This window comes from Phyllobates terribilis, unplaced genomic scaffold (genome assembly GCF_046119375.1).
Source record: "Phyllobates terribilis strain yellow unplaced genomic scaffold, ASM4611937v1 Scaffold_8__6_contigs__length_399053987, whole genome shotgun sequence".
Classification (NCBI taxonomy): Eukaryota; Metazoa; Chordata; class Amphibia; order Anura; family Dendrobatidae; genus Phyllobates; species Phyllobates terribilis.
In genome coordinates this window covers 95,431,269-95,451,833 of record NW_027362768.1, presented here as the reverse complement: position 1 = coordinate 95,451,833, position 20,565 = coordinate 95,431,269, and the positions used below count along the sequence as shown (strand labels likewise).

Sequence of the window (20,565 nt, the reverse complement as noted above, 5' to 3'; positions counted from 1 at the left end):
TCATTATTATTAGGTTTGTAGGTGGCACCTCCACCAATCAGCTGTTACCAGCTCTGGCTGCAGCTGATTGTAAAAAATAGGTAATCAATATTGAAAGAGTGGAAAACCCTATAGGCATGATCCATCTCAGAAACTGAGTCACATAGGCATATAAATCACAATATACCAGTATGCTTTAACAGTACATTACACCCTACTTATGACTTCAATGACAAAAGTACAAAGGAGAAGCGCTTCATAGTGTAAAACTCTAGGAAGTGATGAAATGGGTAAAGGACGATATGCACTCACTGGCTGAAGCTGTACAATTGCAGGCACCAAACTGGATAGAAACACAAGAAAAGTGAACCATGGCTGCTACTACTCCAGCTGATGATAATTATGTGACATGCAGGAGCAGTGCTGTTGCTTCAAAAGCATCCAGCAACTATAAGAGTCAACACAATCACAAGAGACATGATGTATGGTGCTTCAAAAGCATCCAGAAACTAGAGGGGTTAACACAGTCACAGGAGACAGGTAGTGTTTTGCAGAGCCCCAGGGGAATTGTGGGGAACTTGTTGATTAGTCTGGCTGGAGCTGAAGAGAAAGGTGGTGTGTGATCTGTATCTCACAGAAGGCAAGGGAACAGAATTCAGGTCAGGAGGGAAGCTAAACGCAGGTCAGATAAACTCCCTGAACTAACAGTGCAGAGGATTATTGGGCAGAAACATAAGGACTGGAAGGAATCGTGTCACAGGGATCATCTCCCTCAGCAAACCCCCCCCCCTCCATCTCCATGCTGGATAAAGAATGCTGTGTACTATTGTGTCCTTGTGAAGGAAAAACCTGTGGTTGTGCATGCATAGTAGTGTGCTGCAAATAGATCTAATCTGTGATGAATTATGCTACTGAAGAGACTGACGTTACTGTACCTGCTTTAATAGACTGTGCTGTGGTGAAGATTAAATTCCACTGTTAAACTGTTGAAAAGACTCTTGTCAGATGTGTCTGATCAGCAATTGAATCTATTGTGTGCCTGAGAGAAGCTGCAGCCTATGGTCGCCCTGACTAATGGTTCCCCCAGGATTCCAAAGAATTCATGAAATCCGTCTCGCCCTATCTGAACCTAATGACGAGCATGTAACAATTAACTTTCAAACTTCTTAAACCAATAAGAAACTGTGCACATGGGAAAATACAGGATACGTATTGGTGCCACCACCAAAAGGATAAAAAAAATATTAAAAATATTTAATTTCATAAAACAATGCACTTCGGAAACACTCTAGTTCTATCCTCATGTCTGGTTCTGAAACACTTTTTTTTATGCAATAAAATATTTTTATATATTATTTTTCCTTTCCGTGAAAGTGTCCATATGAATTGATATATTTTTCTATGTGCACAGTTTATCAATATGCATGGGTTCTGGTTTGTATACCACTTTGTGTTCATCTGAAGTTCAATGAACAAGCAAAGGTGCAATTGTGCAATACCACCACAAAGATTTCATGTCAAGGATGTGGTGCATCCAATGAAAACCTATTGTAACCATTTGTAGCGTTTTGGTATTTAAGATGATTAATACTTACAGATGGAATTGCAGCAGAATACATGATGGATTGCTGCACGTTCTGGACTTTCTCAGGCAAAAAGAGACAACCCTGTTCATAAAGACCAGTCTCATCAACAACTTTGCAGTTTCTTACAGAACAAACATCCTCATCACATTCCTGCATTATGTTATTGCCTTTAAGATTGGCGGAGCATCTAGTTAAGAAGGTTAGAGATATAATTAAAACCATGAAAACATCCAGAAACCAGGAAGTATTATTTATAGGGAATCTTTCGGCCTAATATACCAATAACAGTTAGAGGACACCAGCACTAGCAAGAGGACTGAAACAGAATTGGAACCATACTTTTGTGGCCTTCAACTCCATCGGCAAACTAGGTCACAATTGCCTAGTAGGAAAAAGAGTACTAGAAGTAAAGTGGAAAGCACTCATATGGTAACACAGTATGACAAGGAAATGTATGTTTTGTGGAGATGAGAGGAAAAACTGGTATGTCCACTACGAGACCCCTTGAGGATGGCTTAATCACCTTTCTGATGTTGTGGTGAGATGTCAACACAAAGAAGTTGCTGTGTAGAGATATCTGCTGCTGCAACCTATACTAGTCAGGTTATTACAACGGTAAGTTTATTAGGACTATGAGAAAAAAATGGCTGCACTGCAGTGAATTAAAGAAGTTGTCCACTACTTTATCCCCCCCCCCAATGTATCCCCACGGGGCCCTTAAGACTTATTGTAAATACCTTCTGTTGCTGATAATGCCTGTGAGTGGCGCTTTCACTGGCCGGTCACAGGCATCACGCCACCCCGCGCTGATGTCACGACAAGTGAGGCATGACTCAGCGCTGGGGTCCCCGCGGTGGCTGATGGGTTGTGGGCGGGGTTACCCCCCGCATCACACCCAGCATCCATCGCTTTCCCTATGAATGGGGAGAGGCAGAGTGCGCCGTGGATGCCGGGTGTGATGCGGGGGGGGGGGGGGTAACCCCATCCACAGCCTGGCATGCACCGTGGAACCAGGACGATTGTGACCCCCGGCTGCTACCAGCGCTTGTCGTGACATCAGCGGATGTCAGAGCCGGCTTCAGCCGGGGGTCACGTGATGCCTGTGAGCGGCCAGTGATAGCACCGCTCACAGGCATTATCTACAACAGAAGGTATTTACAAGAAATCTTAGGGGCCCCGGGGGGATACATGGGTGGGGGAATATAAAGTAGTGGACAACCCCTTTAAGGTTTTGGGGATTGGGTTTGTATCTTGTGAAGGCTTCTATTTTTAGTAATCTATGTATTACTTCTATCATTTGGATCCTCACTAACAACCCAAATAACACTACCCTATTGCCCATTACCTCCCCAGTGGAGTGTACACCCCAGGTACAGTACAAGCCTATCCCAGGTAGATGGCCGGACACAGACATAAGAGGCCCCTTTTCAAAAACAGTATAAGGCTCCTTTTCAGTCCAATAGCTCTTCATAATGCACAATTCCACCTGTTTTGGAGATCGTAGTGGCCCCCTTACCTCTTGGGCCCCTGTGGCATTATGCACAGGTTGCACCAATGGAACGTTTTCCTCTGTCCAGGTATCCAATATTCATATACACATGTATATAGATGATATATACACTTTTAATATATTCCCTTACTACTTATATGTTTTATCCCATAGTCCTGCAACACTTTACTGCATCCTAACAATAGCCCAGCAGGTGGTCCTGGGATCAGTAAGTGCCCAGTCTTTCCTCTCCGAGCCCCAAACCACTCTGTTGATTAGTTACATTTTATGCATGTGTTATGCAAAGAGAATGACAAAGCAGAACACAAGAGCAGTCAATCAAGACCATGGGGGTTACACAGGACAGGGTTTACAGAGGAGAGCTTGAGCACATGATAGGCTTGGGACCACCCACTACGAATGTGCTATTCTTATTTGTCTTTGATTTGATTTCTCATCTCTTAGATCTCTTAGACCTTTCTTGAAGGCAAAAGTATTTTTAGACTTCTGGGACTGTTAATGGTGGAAAAAAAACAACTTTCAGACTCCCTTAAAGTGGTATATGATTAAATGGTTTGTACCAAATTAAAATATTATACCCTATGAATAGAATAGCGGATATCTTATTGATCCATGGGGTGTAAACGCTGTTATCCCCAGTGATCCTGAGAATGGGGCTCGGGAACGTCCGTCTGAATGAAGTGGAAGTTGACTGTGAACAACTCCTCTTCATTCTTTCTCATTGGAGTTCCCAGAGGTAGCCGAGCACAGCACAACATCAATATAGATAACTTCATAACTTGCCACAAACCCTTTAATCTTTTTCTTTGTCAAGAAGGTTTAATCAATCGACAAACAAATCAAAAGGCTACAACCATCTCATAATTACAACTTATAGAATCAACCAACAATGTTCAAAAGGTAAGTAACAGGCCCCTCTTCAGTAACTGGATCAATCAACACTATTTTGAAACATCGCACTGCACTCGGATATTACCCGAGTGCAGTGCGATTCCTGCCGATGCCAGCAACATAGGAGATGGAGAAATTGATTTCTCCATCCCCTCCGCAGCTGTGCTGCGATCCTCTGTGTGCGAGAGGATCAGAGCACAGAGCACTGACATTCTGCTCCGCTCGCAGCAAAGGAGGAGCCGAATGTCATTAGCATATGACATCGGATGCCATATGCTAGTGGGACCCCGGCCTAAGTGCAACATATAAATGGTTGTACATCAAGAATATAGAAGGTACAGGGCGATAACTGCTGATTACACTTACTGATGTGTCACACAAAAGTAGCATATAGCAGAACAAATAAGGTATACAACTATGTCAGATGGTGACCAAGGACTCGGTTTGACCACACATGCCCAGTGCACGTCTCTGCTACCTGCTTCAGACTTCAATGAATGTTAGATTTTAACCCTGAATATCATAAACAAAGAAACAGTGAAGAAATCTGATGTTCTGTAAAAAGTGGAAGATGTTTGCTCAGAATTTACAATATGCTGTGTATATTTATCTAGCACGAGACATAAGTGTAGCACCCTACTGTCTCCCAGCTAAACACACAGAAAAGCTGTCACTGGATATTATAAAGTAACTCTTCAAATAGTAATAAGTATATCTAACAGGGACTTATGACTCTTGATATAGATGACAGTTGCAGCAAGGCTTGGCTGGCAAATGCCAGATGGGCCAGTCTGGTAGTGGGTTATATTGGCCTTTTAACACTATCCTGGTTCTTAAGACGCAGATAATGTTATTTACTGTTGCAGTGTAGGCAGCCATCGGCTCTGTTCTTTGTCCCTTTCTCATTCAGGCCTCAGGTAGCTTCTACTCTGCTGTGAAGAATTTTCTAGCATAATTGACTCGCCCCCAGGGCCGTGGGGTACTCTTTGGGGAGTTATCACGGTGGCTGGCCCAGGGCGGTCAGTGCACAAAGGGGTATCAGTAATTAGTAAAAAGTTCAGAGAGTTCGTGACGCCACCTGTGGTGTCTGGTGAGGATCACCAGCGCTGCAACAGTTCTCTGAGGCAGATATCAGGGCAGCTAAAGATGGTACGGCTCCCTACAGATGGAGCGGGCTTCAGGGCAGAGTAAAATAGATGAATGGTGCGCTGGGCGTTGTAGTGTGGGGGAGGAAGAATGGCGCCAGTGAAGAAACAGTCAGAGGCCGTTCGATGCAGTCGTCCAAGATTTTACTTACAGTTCTTAGGCAATTCACAAGTGCACATTACAGGTGAAGGCCTCCCTCATTGCGCCGCGTCCACCAGACAGGGTTTCAATCCTTCTTCAAGCAGCTTAGGAATGCCTGGCGGAACCCCACTTTCTCGTGTTCCTACTTTGACCGTTTTCACACTTGGTCCTTCTCCCCTCTGCCCTACGCTGCCCACTCTCAATCCCGCTCAGGTATGCTGAAGTCCTTCCTGTACGTCGGATCCGTGACCAACCTGACCCCCTGGAGATTAAAATGAAGCAACCGATCCCTCCTGACACCTGGCAGGAGCGGGGCGTACGGGTGCCATCCTGCACGCGCCGTTCCCCCTGGGATCCTTTCCTTAGAACGGAGCCTGAGCCTACTCCCTGCTCCCCTCCAGGGCCTCTATCCTGGGCCCTAACTTGTGGAGCAGAGCTCCTGATGAGCCTCTGCTCCCGAACTGTTCTCCACTACTCACTGGACTGACCGACCTCACTCTAATGGCTTCTCTTTTATATCTACTGTATAAGTGCTTACTGTATCTGCTTCCTCCACCCACACCCACTATTGGTTCCCCCTATCTTTGTGTTCCCCCCACTCCAGCCAAGGCCAGGGCTCAGCAGAAAACTACATTGCGTCTTGCCCCTCCGGCTGGCCTAGAGCAGTATGATGTTGGATGCGGGTGTTTTGGGGTTCCATGTGGCACTCCCATCTTACCTGAGAGAAGGGAGACACCACACCTCTGGGTGAGGTGCAGTATCTCTGTGGCAACTGAACCCTCAGGGGCGCCACATAATCACATGTGCCCTGGTTGTCAGGTTTCCAGGCACAGCGTAACCCGACTCCTAGATGTAAGAGAGAAGGGAGGGGGGCTTAAGTGCGAGTGTCCCTCTGTAGCTGTGAGCTGAGCAGACAGGCAGGCTCCCTGCCGTGATCCTTTCCTTTGTTCACTAACATGTGCAGTTTTGTTAAAGTACTATATTTCAATACCGAGCTGTGGGAGAACTATATGTCCCAGCTCTTCACAAAATGGACTTTCTAGCTCAGGGGGAGATAGCGAATGCCAGACTGCATCCTAGCCCAATCTAGCATGTAGGGATGAGGAGATACACGTCCCAAGCTTTTGGAACCTCCTAAAACCAGTGTTTTGGTTTCCACATGTAGCAGGGGCCCAGCCGGGTCTGTTGACACCAGAACCGGTTCCCTGGGACCTTACAATAAGGAGGTATGGGCCACTTTAGTTCTTGGAGTCTCTTAGCTAGGAAGGAACAGGGGTGGAGACTTGGGGTTGAGGCGGGGGGGATAGGGGTGGGAGTTCCCAGAGAGTTTCAAAATCTCTGAAGCTCATGACATCAAGAAGTGTGGGATAAGTCCAGCAACCAAGCAGGGCCAACATACCTTCCCCATGTGGCCATCCATCCCCCCAGCCATGCTTTCCTTCTACTGGTAACTGACTTTAAGATCTGTTATGCTTGATGTACCATGCTTTTGTATTTGTAACTCTGACCACTGTATATCTATAACCTTGTGTATATAGTAGATTGTTTAGTGAGCAGTTATGGTGATTAAATATATAATTTAATCTTGGGCTGTTCTTGTATCTTGATCCACGAACCCTATGTCTGTTGTTCGGTCCAACGAATGCACTACCGGGCTGGTTTCTAGCCCGATATAAGTCTGTTATATCAAATAGAAACTGGTGGCAGCTCTATCCAGGCCGACAAGGCTCTGCTTTACTGGAGTAGTGAAAGAGCCTCTCAGCCTGTCAGGAGTGTGGGAGAGTGTCGGACCACGTCAGCGTCAGAGTGGACCACCTTGTCCTACTCCCTGGTGCCTCTCTGTACCCATGTGGACAGGAGGTGAGGGTGTAGAAGTGTATCAATCTGACCTTACGCGTCCTTAAGGGGGGTGCGGAACATCATGTTGGTGCAAAGGGTAGATCCATATCACGTGCTCCATCTGGCGTAGTGTGACATCAGGTGGGTGGCAGGGTGTGGATCCACCGGAAGAAGCTGCTTCAACGGGATTCTGCGGGTCCCCCCTGGTGCCGTTTCTTTACACCTGCAACTTGGCAAAGTCTGGGGCAACACACGAGACGTCAGGTGGCACCATGGCATCACTCATTTATTTTATTTTTTGTTTGGCATAGTGGGGGAAATATTACTATAAAGAGGCACAGGACAGCATTATTACTATATGGAGGCACTGGGGGCATTAATACTACAAGGAGCACAAAGGGGGCATTATTACTATAGCGGGGTTGTATAACTATTAGAATGCACTTGGGACAATTTTACCATAAGGAGGCACAGAGGGGCATTGTTACCATATGGAGGCACAAGGAACATTATCACTATATGTAGGCACAAGGAAGCATGATTACTCTATGGAGGCACAGGAGGAGGATATTACTTTAAGGAGGCACAGTAGGGCTATATTATTTTTGACGGCTGTATAACTGTAAGAAGACACTGGGGGACATTATTACTGTGAGGTAACACGGGGCATTATTACATATGGAGATAAGGGGGGTTATTAGTATGCGGAGGCACAGGAGGCTAATTATTAATATAAGGAGGAACAGGGCGGCATTATTACTATAAGTTGGCACAAGGGAATAATATTACTATATGTGGGCACAAGGAAGCATGATTACTACACTGTGTTCCAAATTAATATGCAAATAATATTTTCTCAGATTTTCCCAAATTAACTATATGAATGCCCCGTCTCATGCTGCACATAACACATCTGCATCTCTGGCTGCTATGGGCATAAAAGGGAACAAACTTATGGTGTGGCACCCATGCTCCCCTGACCTCAACCCCATTGAGAACCTCTGGAGCATCATTAAAAGGAGTGTCTATGATGGCGGGAGGCAGTTCACATCTAAGCAACAGCTCTAGGAGGGTATTCTGTCTCCTTTCGAACAAGGGGTCTTATGTGCAAATGTAACATCACCTAGAATAAAGTTTTGAGTTGAAAACTGTTTGATTTCAGTTTGTAATAACCTGCTAATGCTTAAAATTTCAAAAATGACCATTTTTTTGTTCTTTATTAAAATGAAAAGGTTGAAACTCTGCTGTGCATAATAATTTGGAACAAGCATTTTGAGAGCAGCTTGAGTCTTTTATTTTTTTTAAAAATATACTGTTATCATAGGCAGTTTGTACTAAAACCTTTCAATTGTACTCTAATAGTTATTTGACTGGAAGATGACAATGACTGCAATTCATATAGGTAATTTGGGAAAATCTGAGAAAATATTATTTGCATAATAATTTGGAACACAGTGTATATGGAGGCACAGGAGGGGGATATTATTATTATAAGGAGGCACAGTTGGGCATTATTATTGTATGAAGGCACCAGGGGCATTATTGTTATGGGGGGCTGTATAACTATGAGAAGGCACTGGGGGACCTTATTACTATGGGGAATCACTGGGGGGGCATTATTACCATAAGGAGATATGGGGGGGGGGATTACTTTTATATTTAGGCATAAATATAATTATTACCAAGAGTAATCATAGAGAGGGGCTCTATTGCTATAGTGGAGACAAAGAGAGGGGCACCATTACTATGTGGAGACACAGAGAGGGGCACTATTACTATGTGGAGACACAGAGAGGGGCACTATTACTATATGGAGCCACAGAGAGGGGCACCATTACTATGTGGAGACACAGAGAGGGGCACTATTACTATGTGGAGACGCAGAGAGGGGCACTATTACTATGTGGAGCCACATAGAGGGGCACTATTACTCTGTGGAGACACAGAGAGGGGCACTATTACTATGTGGAGACACAGAGAGGGGCTCTATTACTATATGGAGCCACAGAGAGGGGCACCATTACTATGTGGAGACACAGAGAGGGGCACTATTACTATGTGGAGACACAGAGAGGGGCACTATTACTATGTGGAGACACAGAGAAGGGCACTATTACTATAGTGGTGACACGAAGGGGCATTTTTACTATAATAAGGAACTGGTTATAGCAATATATAGTTTGTGTGGAAGAAATTTAAGGAGGGTTCTGGAAAAATGATGAGCCAAATATGTCGATGTCTAACAGTCTGCAGAGATGAGTCATGAAAACAAGTAGTTGTTATAACACTGTGCCGAATGGCACGTTTCATTCTCTCCTCAATCAAACAGCACAGGCCCCGACCACCGACCTCAGCGCTGACGATCTGGCTAACTATTTCAAAGAAAAAATTGACCATATCCGACAGGAAATTTTCTCCCAATCCCCAAATGTTATGCATGCTCCCCCCCGCCACATTGTATCTTGCTCATTTTCTGACTTCGAACCAGTCACGGAAGATGAAGTGATCAGGCTCCTTGCATCTTCTCGCCCTACCACCTGCACCAGCGACCCTATTCCCTCACATCTCCTTCAGTCCCTTGCTCCAGCTGTCACCTCTCACCTAACTAAAATTTTCAACCTTTCCCTCTCATCTGGTATCTTTCCCTCTTCTTTTAAACACGCCAGCATACAACCATTACTTAAAAAACCATCCCTCGACCAGAACTGCACGGCCAACTACAGACCTGTTTCCAATCTTCCCTTTATCTCTAAACTCCTGGAACGCCTGGTCCACTCCCGTCTAATCCGCTATCTCTCAGACAACTCTCTTCTTGACCCTTTACAATCTGGTTTCCGCTCTTTACATTCTACTGAAACTGCCCTCACTAAAGTCTCTAATGATCTACTAACAGCTAAATCTAATGGTCACTACTCCCTGCTGATTCTCCTGGATCTCTCTGCAGCATTTGACACTGTGGATCACCAGCTCCTCCTCACTATGCTCCGCACTATTGGCCTCAAGGACACGGTTCTCTCCTGGTTCTCCTCTTATCTCTCTGACCGCTCCTTCTCTGTGTCTTTTGCCGGCTCCTTCTCCTCCCTACTTCCTCTTACTGTCGGGGTTCCTCAAGGATCAGTCCTAGGCCCCCTTCTTTTCTCCTTATACACCGCTCCTATTGGACAAACAATCAGTAGATTCGGTTTTCAGTACCATCTCTATGCTGATGACACCCAATTATACACCTCTGCTCCGGACATCACCCCTGCATTACTACAAAAGACCAGTGATTGTCTTTCTGCTGTGTCTAACATTATGTCCTCCCTCTACCTAAAACTGAATCTGTCAAAAACTGAACTACTCGTCTTTCCTCCCTCCATTAATCTACCTGTGCCCGATATTGCCATCTCCGTTTGTGGCTCAACCATTACTCCCCAGCTACAAGCCCGCTGTCTTGGGGTCATTTTTGATTCAGATCTTTCTTTCACTCCTCACATCAAATCACTCACTCGTTCATGTCATCTACACCTCAAAAACATCTCAAGAATCAGGACTTTTCTCACCTTTGACTCGGCAAAAACTCTTACTGTCGCTCTTATTCATTCTCGTCTTGACTATTGCAACGCTCTACTAATCGGTCTCCCTCTTACTAAACTCTCCCCTCTCCAATCCGTCCTGAACGCAGCAGCCAGGATCATATTCCTCGCCAACCGCTACTCAGATGCCTCTTCCCTGTGCCAGTCATTGCATTGGTTGCCCATCCAATATAGAGTTCGTTTTAAACTTATCACGCTTACCCACAAAGCGCTCCATGCTTCAGTACCCCCCTACATCTCCTCCCTTGTCTCAGTCTACCACCCTACACGTGCCCTCCGTTCTGCAAATGACTTGAAACTAAAATCCTCCATAATCCGAACTTCCCACTCCCGTCTCCAAGATTTCTCGCGTGCTGCGCCAATTCTCTGGAATGCACTACCCAGGACAGTTCGATTAATTCCCAATACCCACAGTTTCAAGCGAACCCTAAAAACACATTTCTTTAGACTGGCGTATCACCTAAACACACTCTGTCCATCCCAGCTTTCCCCCATATTAAAATCTTCTTCAACTTCGGGTTCAAACCAACCATGCACATAAAAGCCTCTGTCAGGACTGCACACATACTGGCTGGCGACCAGTCCATGTATTATTATTTATCCTATTCAGTATATCAAGGCTGCATTATACAATATATGTACTTTTTACCTTTTGTGTCTCCCCCACTTCCTCATAGACTGTAAGCTTGCGAGCAGGGCCCTCACTCCGTTCGATATGAGATATGCTTATTCTGTATTGTCTGTATAAGTCCCCCCTAAAATTTGTAAAGTGCTGCGGAATATGTTGGCGCTATAAAAATAAACTATTATTATTATTATTATTATTATTATGAATGGAAAATAAAAGGGAAAGTAAATGTCTACCATTGGTGAAAACTTCTCCAGTGAGTCACTAAACTGATGTGTACAGTGACACGCCCCCAGGGCTATGGGGTACTCGGCAGCCGGGCCTCTATGAATGCCGGTGGGGGATATCACGGTGGCTGGCCCGGTCCGTGGCCCAGGGCGGTCACCCAAAATGGGGATTATTTATAGGGGATTTGTAAAGTGTTCGTGACGCCACCTGTGGAATGCGGCTAAAGGGAGCCACCGCTGCGGAGCAGTCCTCTGAGGCAGATGGTAGGGCAGCTTGTGATGGAATGGCTCCCCACAGGTGGAGCGGGCCTCAGGGCAGCGTGGGGTAACGGATGGTTGTACAGGGGAGAGACGGCCAGGGTGGTTCAGGAAGAAATGACGAACATTCACACGGGGGTTCACTTCGGTACCTTTACTGGTCTTGTTGCAGGTATGGTCCAGGGTACTCGGTAGGCAGGGTGCACTTTTGGACTCTCCCCAGTGAGCGGATATAGGGCCTCCTGATCCGTTGCTTTCACTTGCTAAGCTTCTGACCTGCCTGGAGCTAGGCCTGGCTTTATTACTGTCTCTCTTTCTCTCTTGCACCTGCTGACCTGGTGGTAGGGCCTTCTCTTGGAGATCACTCTCCCTGGACGCTGGGGCCTCCGTGACTCCTAGCCCTGGTACTGTAGTCAGCGTTGGTCAACCTGGGACTTGTAGTCCTCCAGGTATTCGGTGGTCCCTACTTGGTGTAAAGGGTCCCTGTAGGCGCAGACCCGGTGTCCGGTGTATATTTCGGGGTGAGCCTGGTAAGCTCCTCTGTCCCCTCAACTCCTCTCTCCTTTCCTCCTTGCCATCGGCCACACTCAGGGCCCTCACTACGGCAGCAGCAGACGAGCTGCGTCTTCGCTGCTCTCAACGTCGGCACGCTCTCAGACTCTCTCTCAGTCTGACTCTAAACTGAAACTGAGGTGTGTGAATGTAATGAGAGCCTCTTGTGGAGAAGTCCGTCCATGCACCCTACTGGGTTCTGTGGCACCTGTGCATAGCAGGGCGCCAGAACAGTATTTTCATAAAAGGTCGGTAGAGCATTGATGTACAACTGATATCTACCAACATATTTTCATATGGTCAGTGTATGGTGGTTGCATGATTAATGAACAGTATGGTGGTGTTAGCACTATTGGACATGTTGGTAACATTAGATTATTTTCCGCTGGTATTATTTGTTTCTTATATTACAGCATTGATGGTAATATTGGTCATTATATTAGATCATTATAGTGGTATTAAATGGTCACTATGTGGTACTTTGTGGTCATAGCGTAGTGGTATTATTTATCCTTATATAGCAATATTATTGGTAATATTTACTTATTGGAAATGTTGCTTTTCTTCAATGTCAGGGAAAGTCATACTAGTCACAGAGGCTCCTTTCTTGGCAAATGGTTATGAGGAAGAGGACTGCATGGGCCTTTGTGCTTTCAAATGCAGGACTGCATTTCAATCTGAATCAGGACCTAAATTACAGTCCTTTTGTCGCACAGTCAACTACATACTGTTTATGTATATGTGTACAGTATATACAGTGGGGAAAATAAGTATTTGCTACACTGTCGATATTGCAAGTTTTCCCACCTACAATGAATGGAGAGGTGTGTAATTTTTATCGTAGGTACACTTTCAACTGTGAGAGGCAGAATCTTAAAAAAATCCAGAAAATCACATTGTATGATTTTTACATGATTAATTTGCATTTTATTATTGCATTTATCCATTTTGTTGAACATACTCTGCAAATGTGTCTTCACTAAAATGGCGCCGCATAGCGTGGTATGCAGGCGCTGATTGCGGCACCATTTAAGTAAAATAACACAGGGGACGCTCTGCAGTAGAGCGATGTAAAGGTGAGTAGGAGTGTTTTTTTTATTTAATCGATGGATGGGGGAGCACATAATAGGATGGGGGAGCACATAACAGGATGGGGGACCACGTAAGAGGATGGGGGGCACAGGATGGGGGCACACATAACAGGATGGGGGAGCAGGATGGGTGAGAGTATACCAGGATGGAGGAGCAGGATGGGGGAGCATGTACCAAGATGGGGAGCAGAATGGGGGAGCACATAACAGGATGGAGGAGCACATAACAGGATGGAGAAGTACAGAACAGGATGGGGGCACAGGATGGGGGAGCACATAACAGGATGGGGGCACAGAATGGGGGAGCATATACCAGAATGGGGGAGCACATAACAGGATGGGGGACCAGGATGGGGCAACACATAGCAGGATAAGGGAGCATATACCAGGTTGGTGGAGCATATAGTATATACCAGGAGGAAGTACCAGGATGGAGGAACATATACTAGGATGGGGGAGCATATACCAGGATAGCAGAGCATATACCAGGATGGGAAAGCATATACCAGGATGGGGGAGCATATCCCAGGATGGGGGAGCATATCCCAGGATGGGGGACCAGGATGGGAGAGCATGTACCAGGATGGGGGACCAAGATGGGGGACCAGGATGGGGGAGCATATACCAGGATGGGGGAGCGTATACCAGAATGGGGAACCAGGATGGGGGAGCATATACCAGGATAAGGTAGTATATACAAGGACGGGGGACCACGAAGGGGGAGCATGTACCAGGATGGGAGACCAGGATGGAGGAGCATATACCAGGATGGGGGAGCATATACCAGGATGGGGGAGCATATACCAGGATAATGTAGCATATACAAGGATGGAGGACCAGGAAGGGGGAGCATGTACCAGGATGGGGGACCAGGATAGGGTAGCATATACCAGGATGGGGGACTAGGTTGGGGGTGCACATAACAAGATGAGGGAGCATATTCCAGGAGAAGGATCAGGATATGGAGGAGCATATACCAGGATGGGGGAGCATATACCAGGATGGGGGAGCATATATCAGGATGGGGGACCATGATGGGGGAGCATATACCAGCATGTGGGAGCATATACCAGGATGGGGGACCAGAATGGAGGAGCATATACCAGGATGGGGGCGCACATAACAGGATGGGGGAGAAGGATGGGTGAGAGTATACCAGGATGGAGGAGCAGGATGGGGGAGCATGTACCAAGATGGGGAGCAGGATGGGAGAGCACATAACAGGATGGAGGAGTACATAACAGGATGGGGGCACAGGATGGGGGAGCACATAACAGGATGGGGCGCAGAATGGGGGAGCATATACCAGGATGGGGGAGCACATAACAGGATGGGGGACCAGGATGGGGGCACACATAGCAGGATAGGAGAGCATAAACCAGGATGGTTGAGCATATAGTATATACCAGGAGGAAGGACCAGGATGGAGGAACATATGCCAGGATTGGGGAGCATATACCAGGATAGTAGCTTACCACGGGCCTGGGTGGTCTGGAGTTGGGACCCGGTCCTATTTGTCTACCCTTTTATATGCATTACTTCAACTTTGATATACAGTAAGGTTTTTAATATAGGCAGTATAGGTACCGTCCCAATTTAGGGTCACCTTGCCGCTGGTGGGACGGCTTGTATACTTTTTTTGATCAAAAATAGTTCACTAAGTACCCTATATTTATTATGCAACTTTGCTTTACATTTATATATAATGATGGTAGGGTATGAGATATATTTTTGTCTTTTGTCTTTTGTAGGTTTTGTTTCTTTTTGCTAGTGTGAACATGCTCCTATTTCTTGCATGTCTACCATCTTAGACCTCAGTTCACATTGCTTGGTTTTTTGTCTTGTTTGCATTCTGTGCAATTTAAGGGTGTGGCATCCCCTTTGTTGAGCTGACTGGTATATATGTAGCTTACCACGGGCCTGGGTGGTCTGGAGTTGGGACCCGGTCCTATTTGTCTACCCTTTTATATGCATTACTTCAACTTTGATATACAGTAAGGTTTTTAATATAGGCAGTATAGGTACCGTCCCAATTTAGGGTCACCTTGCCGCTGGTGGGATGGCTTGTATACTTTTTTTGATCAAAAATAGTTCACTAAGTACCCTATATTTATTATGCAACTTTGCTTTACATTTATATATAATGATGGTAGGGTATGAGATATATTTTTGTCTTTTGTCTTTTGTAGGTTTTGTTTCTTTTTGCTAGTGTGAACATGCTCCTATTTCTTGCATGTCTACCATCTTAGACCTCAGTTCACATTGCTTGTTTTTTTGTCTTGTTTGCATTCTGTGCAATTTAAGGGTGTGGCATCCCCTTTGTTGAGCTGACTGGTATATATGTAGCTTACCACGGGCCTGGGTGGTCTGGAGTTGGGACCCGGTCCTATTTGTCTACCCTTTTATATGCATTACTTCAACTTTGATATACAGTAAGGTTTTTAATATAGGCAGTATAGGTACCGTCCCAATTTAGGGTCACCTTGCCGCTGGTGGGACGGCTTGTATACTTTTTTTGATCAAAAATAGTTCACTAAGTACCCTATATTTATTATGCAACTTTGCTTTACATTTATATATAATGATGGTAGGGTATGAGATATATTTTTGTCTTTTGTCTTTTGTAGGTTTTGTTTCTTTTTGCTAGTGTGAACATGCTCCTATTTCTTGCATGTCTACCATCTTAGACCTCAGTTCACATTGCTTGGTTTTTTGTCTTGTTTGCATTCTGTGCAATTTAAGGGTGTGGCATCCCCTTTGTTGAGCTGACTGGTATATATGTAGCTTACCACGGGCCTGGGTGGTCTGGAGTTGGGACCCGGTCCTATTTGTCTACCCTTTTATATGCATTACTTCAACTTTGATATACAGTAAGGTTTTTAATATAGGCAGTATAGGTACCGTCCCAATTTAGGGTCACCTTGCCGCTGGTGGGACGGCTTGTATACTTTTTTTGATCAAAAATAGTTCACTAAGTACCCTATATTTATTATGCAACTTTGCTTTACATTTATATATAATGATGGTAGGGTATGAGATATATTTTTGTCTTTTGTCTTTTGTAGGTTTTGTTTCTTTTTGCTAGTGTGAACATGCTCCTATTTCTTGCATGTCTACCATCTTAGACCTCAGTTCACATTGCTTGGTTTTTTGTCTTGTTTGCATTCTGTGCAATTTAAGGGTGTGGCATCCCCTTTGTTGAGCTGACTGGTATATATGTAGCTTACCACGGGCCTGGGTGGTCTGTAGTTGGGACCCGGTCCTATTTGTCTACCCTTTTATATGCATTACTTCAACTTTGATATACAGTAAGGTTTTTAATATAGGCAGTATAGGTACCGTCCCAATTTAGGGTCACCTTGCCGCTGGTGGGACGGCTTGTATACTTTTTTTGATCAAAAATAGTTCACTAAGTACCCTATATTTATTATGCAACTTTGCTTTACATTTATATATAATGATGGTAGGGTATGAGATATATTTTTGTCTTTTGTCTTTTGTAGGTTTTGTTTCTTTTTGCTAGTGTGAACATGTTCCTATTTCTTGCATGTCTACCATCTTAGACCTCAGTTCACATTGCTTGGTTTTTTGTCTTGTTTGCATTCTGTGCAATTTAAGGGTGTGGCATCCCCTTTGTTGAGCTGACTGGTATATATGTAGCTTACCACGGGCCTGGGTGGTCTGGAGTTGGGACCCGGTCCTATTTGTCTACCCTTTTATATGCATTACTTCAACTTTGATATACAGTAAGGTTTTTAATATAGGCAGTATAGGTACCGTCCCAATTTAGGGTCACCTTGCCGCTGGTGGGGCGGCTTGTATACTTTTTTTGATCAAAAATAGTTCACTAAGTACCCTATATTTATTATGCAACTTTGCTTTACATTTATATATAATGATGGTAGGGTATGAGATATATTTTTGTCTTTTGTCTTTTGTAGGTTTTGTTTCTTTTTGCTAGTGTGAACATGCTCCTATTTCTTGCATGTCTACCATCTTAGACCTCAGTTCACATTGCTTGGTTTTTTGTCTTGTTTGCATTCTGTGCAATTTAAGGGTGTGGCATCCCCTTTGTTGAGCTGACTGGTATATATGTAGCTTACCACGGGCCTGGGTGGTCTGGAGTTGGGACCCGGTCCTATTTGTCTACCCTTTTATATGCATTACTTCAACTTTGATATACAGTAAGGTTTTTAATATAGGCAGTATAGGTACCGTCCCAATTTAGGGTCACCTTGCCGCTGGTGGGACGGCTTGTATACTTTTTTTGATCAAAAATAGTTCACTAAGTACCCTATATTTATTATGCAACTTTGCTTTACATTTATATATAATGATGGTAGGGTATGAGATATATTTTTGTCTTTTGTCTTTTGTAGGTTTTGTTTCTTTTTGCTAGTGTGAACATGCTCCTATTTCTTGCATGTCTACCATCTTAGACCTCAGTTCACATTGCTTGTTTTTTTGTCTTGTTTGCATTCTGTGCAATTTAAGGGTGTGGCATCCCCTTTGTTGAGCTGACTGGTATATATGTAGCTTACCACGGGCATGGGTGGTCTGGAGTTGGGACCCGGTCCTATTTGTCTACCCTTTTATATGCATTACTTCAACTTTGATATACAGTAAGGTTTTTAATATAGGCAGTATAGGTACCGTCCCAATTTAGGGTCACCTTGCCGCTGGTGGGACGGCTTGTATACTTTTTTTGATCAAAAATAGTTCACTAAGTACCCTATATTTATTATGCAACTTTGCTTTACATTTATATATAATGATGGTAGGGTATGAGATATATTTTTTGTCTTTTGTCTTTTGTAGGTTTTGTTTCTTTTTGCTAGTGTGAACATGCTCCTATTTCTTGCATGTCTACCATCTTAGACCTCAGTTCACATTGCTTGGTTTTTTGTCTTGTTTGCATTTTGTGCAATTTAAGGGTGTGGCATCCCCTTTGTTGAGCTGACTGGTATATATGTAGCTTACCACGGGCCTGGGTGGTCTGGAGTTGGGACCCGGTCCTATTTGTCTACCCTTTTATATGCATTACTTCAACTTTGATATACAGTAAGGTTTTTAATATAGGCAGTATAGGTACCGTCCCAATTTAGGGTCACCTTGCCGCTGGTGGGACGGCTTGTATACTTTTTTTGATCAAAAATAGTTCACTAAGTACCCTATATTTATTATGCAACTTTGCTTTACATTTATATATAATGATGGTAGGGTATGAGATATATTTTTGTCTTTTGTCTTTTGCAGGATAGGAGAGCATATACCAGGATGGGGGCACATATACCAGGATGGGGGAGCATAACCCAGGATGGGGGACCAGGATGGGGGACCAAGATGGGGGACCAGGATGGTGGAGCATATACCAGGAAGGGAGAATATATACTAGGATGTGGAGTATATACCAGGATGGGGGCGCATATACCAGGATGGGGGACCGGGATGGGAGAGCAGGTACCAGGATGGGGGACCAGGATGGGGGAGCATATACCAGAATGGGGAACCAGGATGGGGGAGCATATACCAGGATAAGGTAGTATATACAAGGATGGGGGACCAGGAAGGGGGAGCATATACCAGGATGGGGGAGCATATACCAGGATAAGGTAGCATATACAAGGATGAAGGACCAGGAAGGGGGAGCATGTATCAGGATGGGGGACCAGGATAAAGGAGCAAATACCAGGATGGGGGGGACCAGGATGGGGGAGCATATACCAGGATGGGGGACCAGAATAGGGGACTAGGATGGGGGTGCACATAACAAGATGAGGGAGCATATACCAGGAAAAGGATCAGGATGGAGGAGCATATACCAGGATGGGGGAGTATATACCAGGATGGGAAAGCATATATCAGGATGGGAGACCATGATGTGGGAGCATATACCAGGATGGGGGACCAGGATGGAGGAGCATATACCAGGATGGGAGAGCATATACCAGGATGGTGGACTAGGATGGGGGAGCATATAACAGGAGGAAGGACCAGGCTGTGGGCTTAATTACCAGGATGCGGGAGCATATACCAGAATGGGGGAGAATATACCAGGAGGAAGGACCAGGATGGGGGCTTCAATACCAGGATGGGGGACCATATGCTAGGATGAAGGAGCATATACCAGGATTGGGGCGCCAATACCAGTATGGGGGAGCACATAATTGGATGAGGATGGGGGAGCATGGACAAGGATGGGGGTGCAAACACCAAGATGGGGGAGCATGGACCAGGATGGGGGACCAGGATGGGGAACCACATACCATTAAAAATACTCGCTACCCGGGCATAGAATGGGTTCAATAGCTAGTATATACAGTGAAGGAAATAATTATTTGATCCCTTACTGTTTTTGTAAGTTTGCCCACTGACAAAGACATGAACAGTCTATAATTTTAAGGGTAGGTTAATTTTAACATTGAGAAATAGAATATCCCCCCAAAAAATCAAGAAAATCACATTGTATAAATTAGATAATTCTTTTTGCATTTTGCAGTGAGAAATAAGTATTTGATCCATCTGGCAAACAACACTTAATACTTGGTGGCAAAACCCTTGTTGGCAAGCACAGCAGTCAGACGTTTTTTGTAGTTGATGATGAGGGTTGCGCACATGTCAGGAGGAATTTTGGTCCACTCCTCTTTGCAGATCATCTCTAAATCACTAAGATTTTGAGGCTGTCACTTGGCAACTTGGAGCTTCAACTCCCTCCATAAGTTTTCTATGGGATTAAGGTCTGGAGACTGGCTAGGCAACTCTATGACCTTAATGTGCTTCTTTTTGAGCTACTCCTTTGTTGCCTTGGCTGTATATTTTGAGTCATTGTCTTGCTGGAAGACCCAGCCATGACACATTTTTAATGTCCTGGTGGAGGGAAGGAGGTTGCCACTCAGGATTTTACGGTACATGGCTCCATCCATTCTCCGATTGATGCGGTGAAGTAGTCCTGTGCCCTTAGCAGAGAAAAAAACCCAAAACATAATGTTTCCACCTCCATGAATGACAGTGGAGACGGAGTTCTTTGGGTCATAGGCAGCATTTCTCTCTCTCCGAACACGTCGAGTTGAGTTAATGCCAAAGAGATAAATTTTTGTCTCATCTGACCACAGCACCTTCTCCCAACAACTCACAGAATCATC

The 20,565-nt window shown here is 44.8% G+C and overlaps 1 protein-coding gene across 1 annotated transcript in view; it reads right to left on the bottom strand.

Moving 5' to 3' along the window:
* Positions 1 to 20,565, bottom strand: part of LOC141156776 (calcium-activated chloride channel regulator 1-like) — a 115,826-nt gene that overhangs the window by 79,181 nt on the left and 16,080 nt on the right. Inside the window, exon 5 of the mRNA XM_073643154.1 lies at positions 1,575 to 1,752. Within this exon, the coding sequence (XP_073499255.1) occupies positions 1,575 to 1,752 (178 nt within the window). The remainder of the gene's footprint in view (positions 1 to 1,574; positions 1,753 to 20,565) is intronic.